At 46.0% G+C, this 12484-nt stretch overlaps 1 protein-coding gene across 3 annotated transcripts; it reads right to left on the bottom strand.

Moving 5' to 3' along the window:
* Positions 1-2102: 2102 nt before the first annotated feature.
* Positions 2103-10747, bottom strand: NRROS (negative regulator of reactive oxygen species). Of its 3 annotated transcripts, none has more exons than XM_045029246.1 (3): positions 10577-10747; positions 7871-7994; positions 2103-5914 (listed from the first exon to the last, which is right to left on the bottom strand). In XM_045029246.1, exons 2-3 carry the CDS (start codon positions 7976-7978, stop codon positions 3941-3943), a joined length of 2082 nt encoding a protein of 693 aa, XP_044885181.1. In that variant the 5' UTR covers positions 7979-7994; positions 10577-10747; the 3' UTR covers positions 2103-3940. The 3 variants fall into 3 exon arrangements, with proteins under 3 accessions (XP_044885181.1, XP_044885180.1, XP_044885182.1); XM_045029245.1 differs by lacking the exon at positions 10577-10747 and adding an exon at positions 9747-10290; XM_045029247.1 differs by lacking the exon at positions 10577-10747 and adding an exon at positions 9931-10290.
* Positions 10748-12484: the final 1737 nt, after the last annotated feature.

Below are 12484 nucleotides of genomic sequence, written 5' to 3'. Positions count from 1 at the left end.
AGAGAAGAGTCTTGCAATGAGCATGAATGTTATGAGGCCCTGGATTAGTCTAATCTCAGGAAGTTCACTTCACAGGCAAATCTCTTGACTGAGAATGCTTTAGGTCAGATCCTGGCTCTCACTATGGTCCCTGTATGGCTCCAGCACAGCTAAGTGGCTTCAGAACCAACTTAGTGAGCTGAGAACATCCTAGTGTAGGGGATGGGTACCATGCCACTCTTCACACAGCTCCCTGACCAGGGAATGTGGCCTGAGGGGAACGGGTAGGTGCTCAGATGCTATGGTGATGAGCACTTAATAGCTAGTGTGAATTACAATAAATGCCCAGATAAAAATGGTAATTTCCACCCTGTGGCACTCTGTACCTCAAAACAGCACCCTGGAACCCCCATATTCACCCCTGTCAGGGCCAGCTCCAGGCACCAGCGAAGGAAGCAGGTGCTTGGGGCAGCCAATGGAAAGGGGCGGCACGTCTGGGTCTTCGGCAGCAATTCGGCGGCGGGTCCCTCACTCCCTCTCGGAGCAAAGGACCCGCCGCTGAATTGCTGCCGAAGAATGAAGCAGCATGGTAGACCTGCTGCCAAAGTGCCGCCAATCGCGGCTTTATTTTTTTATTTTTATTTTTTTTCGCTTTGCTGCTTGGGGTAGCAAAAAAGCTGGAGCCGCCCTGTCATATAGTTATGATATATTTCCTACAAACCATGCCATGAAAGATATCATATGAAAAGTCATGATCTGCTGAAACCCATTGTTCTGTCCAAATATGTACATCATTGGTGTGTATAAAGTTATGAGATTTTGCAGGATGGCTATTACTGAAATATGTTATAAGTTTGAGAGGCTCTAATGCTAGTTCTCCAGTGACAATGACAAAGGAAGTGACCAACATCTGGGCAGGTGTTGAACAATCATCACCAGCCATTGATCACCAAGGGAATAGTAAACAAGGGATTTACAATTCAAAGACAGTTGCGCAAGCACTACATAGTGGGGACTGCTCAACTCTGTGACTCAGTTGCACAAGACCACACCAGGGTTGCTCAACCCTGTGACTCAGCAAGGCCCACCAGGCATGCCTGGACTAGTGTCTTCCAGGCACATGGACAGAGAATATAAAACAGAGGACAGTAGCATCATGCTTCTGCCTTTCTCCTCCCCCACCTACACAGGAAGCAACAAGAACACTGGAAGACAAAGATTTCAGCTGAGGAGATTGGTCCCAGGCTTGGTGGGGTGAGAAAACTGCTTGATCTAAATACTATCTAGTGTAACAAAATTTAAGATTTAGACTGTGCTCTGATCTTTTATGCCTACCAGTTATAATCACTTAAAATCTATCTCTCTGTAGTTAATACATCTGTTTTATATTTTACCTAAAACTGTGTTTCGGTGTAAGTGCTTGGGAAATCTCAACTCAGTTTACAAAAGCTTGTATAAGTCCTCTTGACACCGAGGAAGGGGCAGACTGGGTAATAAACTTACACTAGTCAGGCTTCTGACTGGGGCAAGATGGTATAGCTCTGGGATGCAAGGCTGGGGAGCTGCGGGGAACTGGCTGGTGCCTTTCTCTGTGTGATTCACAAGTGGCTTTAGGAACATTCATGCAACCTAGCTGAGTGTGGGGATCCACATGCTGTTGTGCTGAGTGATAACAGCACCCGGAGGGGTTTGCTCCATGTCACTAGCATAGCATTGTGAAAGACAGCCCAAGCTGGAGAGTTAAGGGGACACAGCAGTACCCTAGTTCCAGTTGCACCCCAGGGTTCCCATCACACACCCACACTAACTCTTTGGCTAAATCTTCATTTATCCAAATACTTCCTTGAATTATCTAACTACTCTGGGAATCCCATGGCAGACCAGATGCAGGCACTGGCTTGTAGTACAGTAGCTTGCAGACAGCACTCTACTATCTACTATGCTCGGTGCCAGCATCAGCATGGCTTTCCCACAACTCCACATAAACTTGGTAAGGGCGGTGGGTTGTGACTCCACTTACAATTTTTATCTTGTGTTTTAATATAGAAGTTGCCAAATGAAAATTTACAGAAGAAAAATGTTAATAAAAATAAAGTGAATATAATTTATTTTTGTATCTTGCATTCAATTTTACATTATTCCCGACCTGTTTTTTTTAAATGGCCTCTTCTTTAATTGGGATAGCTACTTAAACCTAATTGATGACACCAGAATGGATAGCCTAGAAATGTTCAACTGCATTGTTCTACACATCTTATCAAACAAATCTAATCATCACTTGTATGTGTTTGTAAGTCAAGAACAGCTGCCAATTCCATTGTCATGTGCTTGTTTCTACAGAGACCAAAATGTAAATATGAGATGTGTTCTCTCACTGCTGTTATTGTTGCTGTGGTTCCAGTTTCCAATCTCTTTTGACCTTTTTTTTTTTAAAGGGGTGAAAATTTGAAACAATCACAGATTGAAATTTGCCATATTAAGTGATATCCAAGGGAAAAACATTTCCTGGTTTGTTTCTTTTAATAAAGCCTCACCCTCAAAAAACATTAACTAAAGTGTGTACTTCAAAGTTTAATCATTGAGGTGATGGGGACTTTTTTTTTACATTATACAGCTCAAAATGAGTTGATTAAAAAGTAAAGTTTAGCAAGGGGTCATCTATGCAGTTTAACCTTGGTCATTAATTTACAAAGATGACCAAATGATTTTAAATGGGCTAGATATTTAACTCTGAAATACTGGTTGAGCAATAACCACATTGCAATAAATAGAATGAGGATTTTCACTCTCACACTTCACCTGCATATTCTATTTTGCACATAATACATATACAATATTCTCATTTACTCAACTGAGAATTAATTAGTCCTTATGCAAACCAACCCCCATTCTGCTAATCAGCATTCAAGGGACTACATAAATGTAAAACAGTTTTTGTATAACACAAAACCATACATCTCCTAGACACTATGGTGATAAATAAATGTATAATGTCTGAGGGTGACAGTGGGGAGGGAAAAGCAACTGTACATCCTCGCACTCTGATTTGACCAAGACTGTTCAATTTCAACATAAATTCAAGTACATTGTAATGAATGGGAATTTATGTTTCCAATTAGGAGAAAATAGATCCCTGTAGGCCTTAACTCAGAACTGCAGCTTCATTGGTTTATATTTATAGTGTATACATATGCATATTTGCTTTATACACCTCTACCCCGATATAACGCGACCCGATATAACACAAATTTGGATATAACGCGGTAAAGCAGCGCTCCAGGGGTGGGGCTGCGCACTCCGGCGGATCAAAGCAAGTTTGGTATGACACGGTTTCACCTATAATGCAGTAAGATTTTTTGGCTCCTGATGACAGCGTTATATCGGGGTAGAGGTGTATTTCACAGGACTTATGTACCCTGAACTCCCTTCCTTAGCCACCAGTGAAGCCTCTAGCAAAGGGTGATGATCTCACCTGCCTCTCCTTCCCTGGCATCCAATGAGTCCACTTTGCAGCTGCCTCATTGGTTTTTCTTAATATTTGCCCTTTCTAATTTTATATTCAGCTCTTCCTCATCATGATCCTCACCTTTCCCTTCTGAATTTCTCTCCCATTTACTCATTTTCAGTGTCTTAAAATCCATTTTCTTTACTCCAATCACTAATTCTCCATTCTCTTGCCTTCTGACTCCATGTTGAACCCTGTGCTCCCTGAGTTAAACTCCAAGTGCCTCCACTATGCTTCCCGGCAGAAGGCCCTACCCCTGCCCAGAGCAACGGGAGAACATGCATCAGGAAGCGACTCACTCAAAATGCAGCAATGAGAACATCAGTGAGCCAGTATCCTGGCCGCTCCCTCCAAAGCACCCCTGCTAACTCTCCTCTCGGCCCCTCACATTGATCACAGAGTTACTACTCTGTCTGCATTCTGTGTGCCAACAGCCTAATCCTTTGCCCACAGAGATCAGTATGGGCTGGACACTCTGTACTGGTTTTTCACCATTTGAAGCAGCTTGTGCTTGAAAGTAAGGAAGATGACAGCAAAGGCAACTAGCAGGGTCAGGCAGGCAGGGAGAGTAAGCACCAGGTACAACAAAGCCATATTCACTGTCATCCACCTGCAGCTCTGGAGCACAGACTCAGGCAGCCCCACTGTATTAATAATGTTAGAGGAGTAGTTGCAGGTGACCTGCCCCCTGTCCACAACACGCACTGTCCTGAGACTGTGAAGGAAGTCCCACCACTCCAGCTTGCAGCAGTCAAATGGATTCTGGCTGAGGTACAGCACACTCAGACTCCTCCCAAGTTGCTTCTGCATTGAGTGCTGTGGAAGAGAGGGAAGACGGTTTCTCCGGAGATCCAGGGTATGCAGTTTCAGACCACTCAAGGACTCTGGGAAGCTGGTCAGGGAGTTTTCAGAGAGGTCCAAACTTACCAAGTTCTGAAAGCCAGAGAAGTCAATATCTTCCATGGTGGAAGAGAGGCCAGTGTTCCTGAGAGATAAAACCTGCAGCATTAGTGCAATATCTTTTAGAGGTTGTAGGCCCCCAGCCAGTGCTCTCTGATTGTTAGACAGATCTAAGTGTGTTAGTGGTGTCCCACTGAAAGTATTGCTGGCCACCATTTCCAGGTCACACCCAGCCAAGTAAAGTTTCCTGAGGGATGTTACATTCCTTAAGTCTATGCAGATGGGATATTCAGACCCATCTGCATTAGCTTGCTGGGGACACAGGTCTATGTGGTTGTGACTGAGGTCAATTGTAGTGATCTCTGTGTGGGTGAAAATGTTAGGCGGCACCCTCTGCAACCTATTGGCACTCAGATTAAACAATCTAAGGTTTGGAAGGGTGCCTTCAGAACCTAGATCCACCTGCAGTTCTGAGAGCTGATTCTGGCTGAGATCAAGGTCCGTGAGCATGCCCAGGGGTTCTCTCTCCTGGATGTGAAGGGTCTCTAAGCAGTTCTGGTTAAGCTTCAGATGAGAGAGGGAAGTCATCCTTCCCAGGAAGCCATCAGGGAGGTACCGGAACTGGTTCTGGCTCATATCCAGAAAGTTCAAGGAAGAGAGATTGCTCAGGCTGACCTCTTCCCAGAGACTGAGGGTAGTGACATTAGTGGTATTGCCCTCTATAAGAAGGAACTGCACTGTGATATCCAAGAGGGACGTAGCATTGGGAAGTTTGCGATAAAAGCTCATCTCATTGTCCCTCAGCAGCAGGGAGCGCAGTTTGCTCTGTCTTGGTAGTAGCGGGAAGAACAGGAGCCGGTTGTGGGAGAGATCTAGCATCTCCAACTCAAAGACAGCATCACCCTCTACGGCCAGGAACCACTCGATGATGTTGTTGCTGGCATTAAGCATCTTGAGCTGGGTCAGACCAAACTCCACGATGCAGGGAATGTAGTTGTAGGCCAGATTAAGCATCTTCAGGCCCTGCAGGCCTTCAAAGGTGCCCCCCTCGATCTCATAGATGTAGTTCTTCTCCAGGTTCAGCTCCTGCAGCTGGCTCAGGTTTTCAAAGACAGAGGAGTCCAAGCGCATTATGATGTTCCTGGCCAGCGACAAGGACTCCAATGAGGACAGGTTGCAGAGCATGGTAGCCACCATGTTCTCAGTGAGATGATTCCCAGACAGATCCAGTTTCCTCAAGGCTGGTAAGGAGCAAAGAGCAGCAGCCGTCACAGAGTAGTTTGTAAAGAGGGTGTTGTCTGCCAAGAAGAGATTTTTGAGGTCTCTGCTGCCAAGGAAGGCCCCAGGTTCAATAAGTTCCAGTCTGTTCTCAAGCAGGCTCAGTGTCTCCAGATGTTGGTATTGCCGCAGAGAGGTATTCTTTAGGGTCCGTATAGTGTTGTGATCCAGGAAAAGCACCTCTATGTCAGCTGGGAGGTCTACCGGGACTGTGCCTTGCCATCTCCGATTGCAATCCACAGCTCTGTGCACCTGAAACAAAAAATATAAATATATCTAGATCTATATATAAACAACACTGGAAATAGTGAAACTGGGGGCAAAGGCTTAGAGTTCAGATGGGAGAGGGTGTACAACATCTGATTCTTTATTTTCTGCCATCATCCTGACCTCTCCATCTCTCCCAGATGACAAACATCAGATGGTAGCAGCAGTCATTTTTGCCTGAATCACTGATATGGTGAAGCCTGTGGGCAGCTGGGGGCAGACGATAACTGCCCCTCAAAAGACATACGAGATCAGATTGGCCTGCTCTGAAGTTACAGCTGACCAACTATGTTCCCTATCTCCCTTTAGGACTCCCTGCTGGGATGCACTGGAAAGCAGAGCCTGCCTACAGGAGTAAACCAAGGCAGGACATGATCCTGCTCCAACATTCTCCCCGCCTGCCTACCCTGTTGGAATAGCACCAGCCAGCCTGCTCCTGGAGGCTGAGTCGCTGACTTGCACCCTTCGTGGCTCCTCGGGCAGCAGCAGCACATAGCAGAGCACTGGTAGAGCAGACCTGTCGTTAGAGCTCCCACTGAGTGGATGTGGATCAAGAGATTGAATGTGGGGGTCAGTATCATTGAGCAGATGAGAAAGAGGATCACAGAGTACAGAGACACTGGATTGGGACTCAAATTCTGGATTCATCTCTAAGTTCTGCCCCAGAGTCCCTGTGAGACCTTGGCTAAGACACAATCTCTCTATGCCTTGGGGAAGGGGCTGTCTCTTACTTTGCATATGCACAGGATCTAGCACAATGATGTCCTGGTCTCACCTGGGAGCTATAGGCACTAATGTAGTACAAACAAAAAAAAGAAGAAAACAGGACAAGAAGAGGAAAGAACAAAAGAGAAACTGGAGAACATCCACCCTGTTCTAATCAGCGCATCTTATCAGACAGAAGCTGGCTGCCTGGAGCAGAACCAGTTCTGTCAGCAGGAAGCAGCACAGATGGACTGAAATCACCTAGCCCTGCTTAAAAGACGAAGGCTAAGAAATGGTGAAAATAATGCAGGGGAAGCATTGCATTTGGTTTGGTATCACATGCCAGGCCAAATCCTCCAAAGGGCTCAGCACCCACAATAGGGGCCAGATTTTCAAGCTCAGTTCTATTTACCTAAGTAAGTGGTCAGATTTTCTGCAGAGCTCTGCACATTGGTCAGCATGTTGGGTGCAGCTGAGCTCTTTTACAAATCTGGCCTCAACTGTTGATGTTGAGCACTTGAAAATCTATCCCTTAGCGTAAAAGCTCCTGGGGCATCTTCCTCTGCTTGCCGTATATTCTCAAGTACACTTTACTGATCAGCAAATAAGCATTTCCAGACAGGGAGCTGCAGCTGCTCAGCACCTCTGAAAATCAGGCCCAAGATACCAGAAGTTACCCAAAAACGGAGGCACCTAGAAATCAGTGGCCACTTTTGAGAGTACACACAGTATTTCCAACCTCACCCCCCCCCCTCGCCCCTCCTATTTGTGAATCACAATCTCTAGCCTAGCCAACTTCTTCATTTGGCATCACACCCCTCCCCACCTCATTTCCATATTTTTATTAATTTCAAAGACAAAGTGAATAAATGCTGTTCCTATGGCAATATTTATCTCGACACCTATTCCACTTGATCAATCAGCTCCACGAGATGTCCTGCTTCATTCACTGTGCACCATATAAGCCTCTTGTCTCATATTCAAAAATGACAAACCAGGTTTTGCTCACATTTAAAAAAAACGCAACAACTGTGGGCTGAGATCAAGTCTGGAAAATGCAGCCTGATGGTGAAAGTCATAGGCTAGAATGAAAACAATGGAATAGGGCCTACACTGAGCAGTCACTGCCAGTGCCTCTAGAGTACATACTCAGAGTATACACCTGCTTTTCTCAAGGCAGTGTGCAGCAAGAAATGAACAATTAACAAGTTCACAGATTTGCATAAGAGGACTCACTAGTTTGCAGGTCCTGTGATATGTTGCCAGGGCCACTCCAGTCTTGTTTCCCCATCCTGCTACTATAAAGACTAGACTCAGGGAGAGACTGAGAAACACTGACTCCATCTCAACAGCAACGGTCCTGCAAAGACAGAAATCAAAGATAAGACACATTTGAAAGATCTGCTCTGCTTTTTTCCCCTTCATTCATGATTATTTTTGGCACACCAAAGGATTTCCCAGGAAACATAAGACGAGACAGTCTCTGCCTCCCAAACCTTCTTACACGGACCCGGGATTTTAGATCCTCTGTCAGCCCAAGATCAGACTTGGGCTCTAAACATTTTCTAGGCAGCACTTTCCTCACACTGGTGTTGGATCCACTGCCCTTACCAGATCTAGCTATACAGTGTGGGACTAATGCCCCACTGGAGCACCCTTTGCACTATGGCATAAGGATGACACTGGAGATGTGGGTGGAGCACATTGGGCTTCAGTGTCTCTCAGTTGACTTAACGGTTCCTAGAGGGTGATTACAAGACAGCATAACATGCCTCTGGGGGGCAAACTCAGCCCCAGGCTCCAGCTAGGGAGTAAAGCCACTTGTGTCTCCCCTTTCCCAGTGTGTCCAGTGCCGTTCCAATGCACTGGGGAACTGGTCCCTTGGAGTTTGAGTCCTATACAGGAAAACCTGCACTGGAGGCATCTTCTGGCCCCAACTTTATTAATTACTCTGAGGTTTATTGCAACAAGATGGTCTCTGTTGCACAGTCCAGCCCCTGGGGTAAGAATAGGGCAGGTTAATTCTGTGGTTCTGTAGTCCAATGTCTAAGCCACTCAGGAGGCTCTCTAATGCTAATAGAGAGGTAAACTCACACCCATTTACACTGAGAGACAGTGTGGTCCAGTGGCTAGGGCACTCTACTGGGACTCGGGGCCTGTGACGTGGGGCAAGTCATTTTACCTCTCTGTGACTCTGTTTCCTTTCCCACCCATTGTCTATCACATCTTTTAACATGATAATCAACAGTATTTAGGCACCTAACTCCCACTGAAATCAACTGAAGTAAGGAACCTAAATGCCTTTGAGGATCTGAGGCTGAACTCTTTGGAGCAGGGACAGTTTCTCAGTGTGTGTTCTGTGCAGCACCAAGCACAATGGGACCCTGAGCTCAGCGGGGGCTGTTGGCATTGGTGTAATATACAGAACACAAATCCATACAGAGTTTAATAGAGTAGATGACAATGTGTGTAGAAATATGCTACATTTTGATGCTGGGATGTGAAAATCCTTTTTAAAGGAACATCAGCATCTAATTGAATAGCTCTTTGCCCACATCGATTAACTGACACGTTTCATAAAGAAGTTTCCCTCTATATTATCAGTTGCAAAATCTCATGCATCAAATGTTCTCTTTATGTGTCTTACCAGCAAACAAGGGGTTTGACTTTTAGCCATGCTGAGCACCCACAACTCCAACAGAAACTAAGCCCTGAACTCCCCTGAAGATTCAGTCCTAAATTAAGGTTCCAGTGAAGGAGTCCAATGGAACTTGCTGCTTTTCAATCAAGTGAAATCAGATAATAATGGCAATTCATGGCATCAGAGTTTATAACATTTGCATGCAGAAGAATGATAAAGCTAAGGCAACCATGCCAGGAGACCTTGATTACACTACTCACAATTCACACTTTATGAGCAGGGTTTTCAGACCTGTGAACTAAAGAAATGGAAGAGTCTCTCTGGCAGCTGAAGTGGCTAGATCTAGAGTCTTGGACACACGTGGGGCAATTTTCAGATTTTTTAATTTTTGTTTTTACCACCAGGCAAACCACCACTAAATCACAGATTCAAACAGAATAAAGCCAATGCCTTATCAAAGAGATCTCTTACTGCGCCTCCCTGGGGGTTCCCCACTCTTCTTTCTATATTTCCTCTGGGACAGATCCTCAGCTGGCGGAGCTCAGTGTAGCTCCACTTGCCATTTGCAGCAATTGGGGATCTGGCCCTCCATGCCTCGAGCGGTGCCGCGATACCACCGGAACAGATGCGGTATTGAAACCTAAAACAGACCAACCTTGATGCATCTTTAGTTCAGCCTTTTCCAGCGGCCTTGTTTCCTTCACACTGATTTTTCTACCTCATTTCACTTTTATTAAACATTTCGATGCATTTTACCCTCCAACTCTTTCCCTTTTCAGAGGTTCTCTCTTTTCTGACTCAGCCTTTCTCCGGCAGCCGCCGTGTTTGCTCTCTCCGCCCCGCATTAACCCTCTTCCCTCCAGCGACAGCCCTCCCCGCTCCGTGTCTCCCGGCCTGGGATGGGGGCCAAAGGGTGGCTTTTGCAGCCCCCTCCACACCCGGCGCGGGTGGTGCTGAGCGCTCCGATTCCGAAGGGAGACCACGAGAGCGAGCGAGCGAACCTGCGGGCGTTGCCTTCCCGACGCCGGCACAGCCCCGGTCCCCGCCGGCACAGCCCCGGTCCCCGCCGAGCCCCTGCACTGGAGGAGTTTGCTGCCTGCCCGCAGCACCTCGCCGCACACAGCGCTTGGGAACGCTCCCTGCTCCCAGACGCGCGCACACAGTAAACCCCGGGTGCAATGGCTGTAGTAACGACGACCCACCTGGGAGCTTCTTGCCGACCGTTGCCCTCCCCTGCACCCATCCCTGAACTTTCTCTTGCACAGGGCGAAGCGCAGAGCCCAGTTTTGGGGGTTACTCACCGCTCGGGGCAGCGTGCACAGATCGCGGGCACTCATGCTGCACACAGCCGCCCTCCTGCTCTCGCTCAGCTGCTTCACAAAAGGCAATGTTAGCTGCAGCCTTTTTTTTCTTCTTCTTCTTCCTCTCACTTAGCATCAGGTTAATTTCAGATCTTGCGGAACGAACTAACGGAAACTGCAGTCACATGGATTGCAGAGTTAGCTGCAAGCCACTCTGCTTACTGATATCAGCACTTACCCAAGGGTCATGCACATGCAAGTCAATTAAAAACAAGAAGGAACCGGGGGTGAGGGGAGGAACTAACCCAGGTCCAGGCTATGAAACCATTAGCTGAACTCGTTTTAATTGCTTTGGGACCATTTCTGGGGACAGACTGTATGAGTGGTCTGCTATGACGTTTGTATCAGGGCTTCTCTGTTTGGACTAGAGAGCAAAGACATCACAGTCTCACTCTGATCAGACAACCTGGAGCCCATTTTAAAGCTGTCCCACTACAAGAACTTGCAGTCTATATACAGAATGACACACAACATTCCCATATTTTGCAGTGCTCAAAGGTTACCCCCTCTCCCTGATTCCAATGTAACCTTCTTCTTAATGTTGTGATGACCATCTTTCTGGCTGAGGAATATTCTCTGCAGAGCCAATCAATACCACTCCTCGGGCAGGCTAACTCAAGGATCACTATCAAACTATGGGGAGCAGTCCCTTCACGAGGGACCCAATCCAGCTCCCACTGAAGTCAATGGGAGTCCATTCATTCCAACAGGCTATGAACCCAGCCTCTAACAATCCTAGCCCTTGAGCTTGGGAGCAAAAGACCAGGACCTGGAATCAAATCTGCACCTCGGGCATGGTCGTGTCACACCAGACCAATGGGCCAGCTCAGAGCCTCATTTAAAGAGTTCTAAAAGCAAGTCCTAGGAATTCTGTTATAAAGACGATCCCATGTACCCAAATTCTGCCCCCAAAGACCAAGGTTTCTATAGCATTGAGCATGGCAGCTGGAAATTCGGTGGCAGCTTCATTTAAATATTAAAAATGGAATTTTTTATGGAATTCAGTACGAAAATGCTAATACCATCAGTGCAGCATTCCCTGTGTTACTTTCTTTGATATTAAATTATATTTATTTTAAGCCATCCTCACATTTTAAATTTTCAGTGTTCTGCAGAGCTTTGTATTAACTTCTGCCATGATGGGAGATTGGGCTGCAGCATAAAGAAAATTGGAACTTTTGGCAGAGGAGGCAGTTTGGGATTGTGAGATAAGCACATCAGCCGTGTGCTTTCTGCAAAAACAATCAGTACAGAAAAAAATTAACAGTGCTTACATTATGTTGGCATCATTAGGTTTCAGAGCTAACACTTCAGTGGGGGTAATGGGAAAGTTTGCAACACTCGCAAAGATAGCTTCAGGCTGGCTGCAGAATCAGGAAAACAGCACTGCAGTGGCTCATATTTTTAAGGCTCTCTGCAACAATTACAGTTAGAAACAATTTTTTAAAAATACAAAAGGAGATTCTGGAGCAGAATTCTGCGGCAAGGGATGTAATATATGTTGTCATGGAATACAGGGGCCCTTGTTATAAATATCTGCAATGTAGTGGTGGTGAAGGCCATCTTCAGTTCGTTTCTCACATAGCACAAATGGAAGACTTATTAACTACATTCTCTGCCATGCATTTTAATGCATTTTTAATCAATCAAGTAGTTCTACACTGCAAGGAGGCACAAAGCAAATCTCTAGCACTTTAGGACAAAAGAAAGCAGAGAAAGAAAATGAGCCTTACTGCTCCCTTTCCCACTTGCTCTCCTCTTCCATAAATAAGTCCTGTGACAGAATATACTGCTGTGTTCACACCCTCTACACACTGTAATAATTTTTGCACAAGGCATGTTTTGTGA

Source organism: Mauremys mutica, chromosome 9 (assembly GCF_020497125.1).
Source record: "Mauremys mutica isolate MM-2020 ecotype Southern chromosome 9, ASM2049712v1, whole genome shotgun sequence".
Classification (NCBI taxonomy): Eukaryota; Metazoa; Chordata; order Testudines; family Geoemydidae; genus Mauremys; species Mauremys mutica.
Note: the sequence above shows the minus strand (reverse complement) of the source record. Positions and strands in the feature narration are given on the sequence as shown.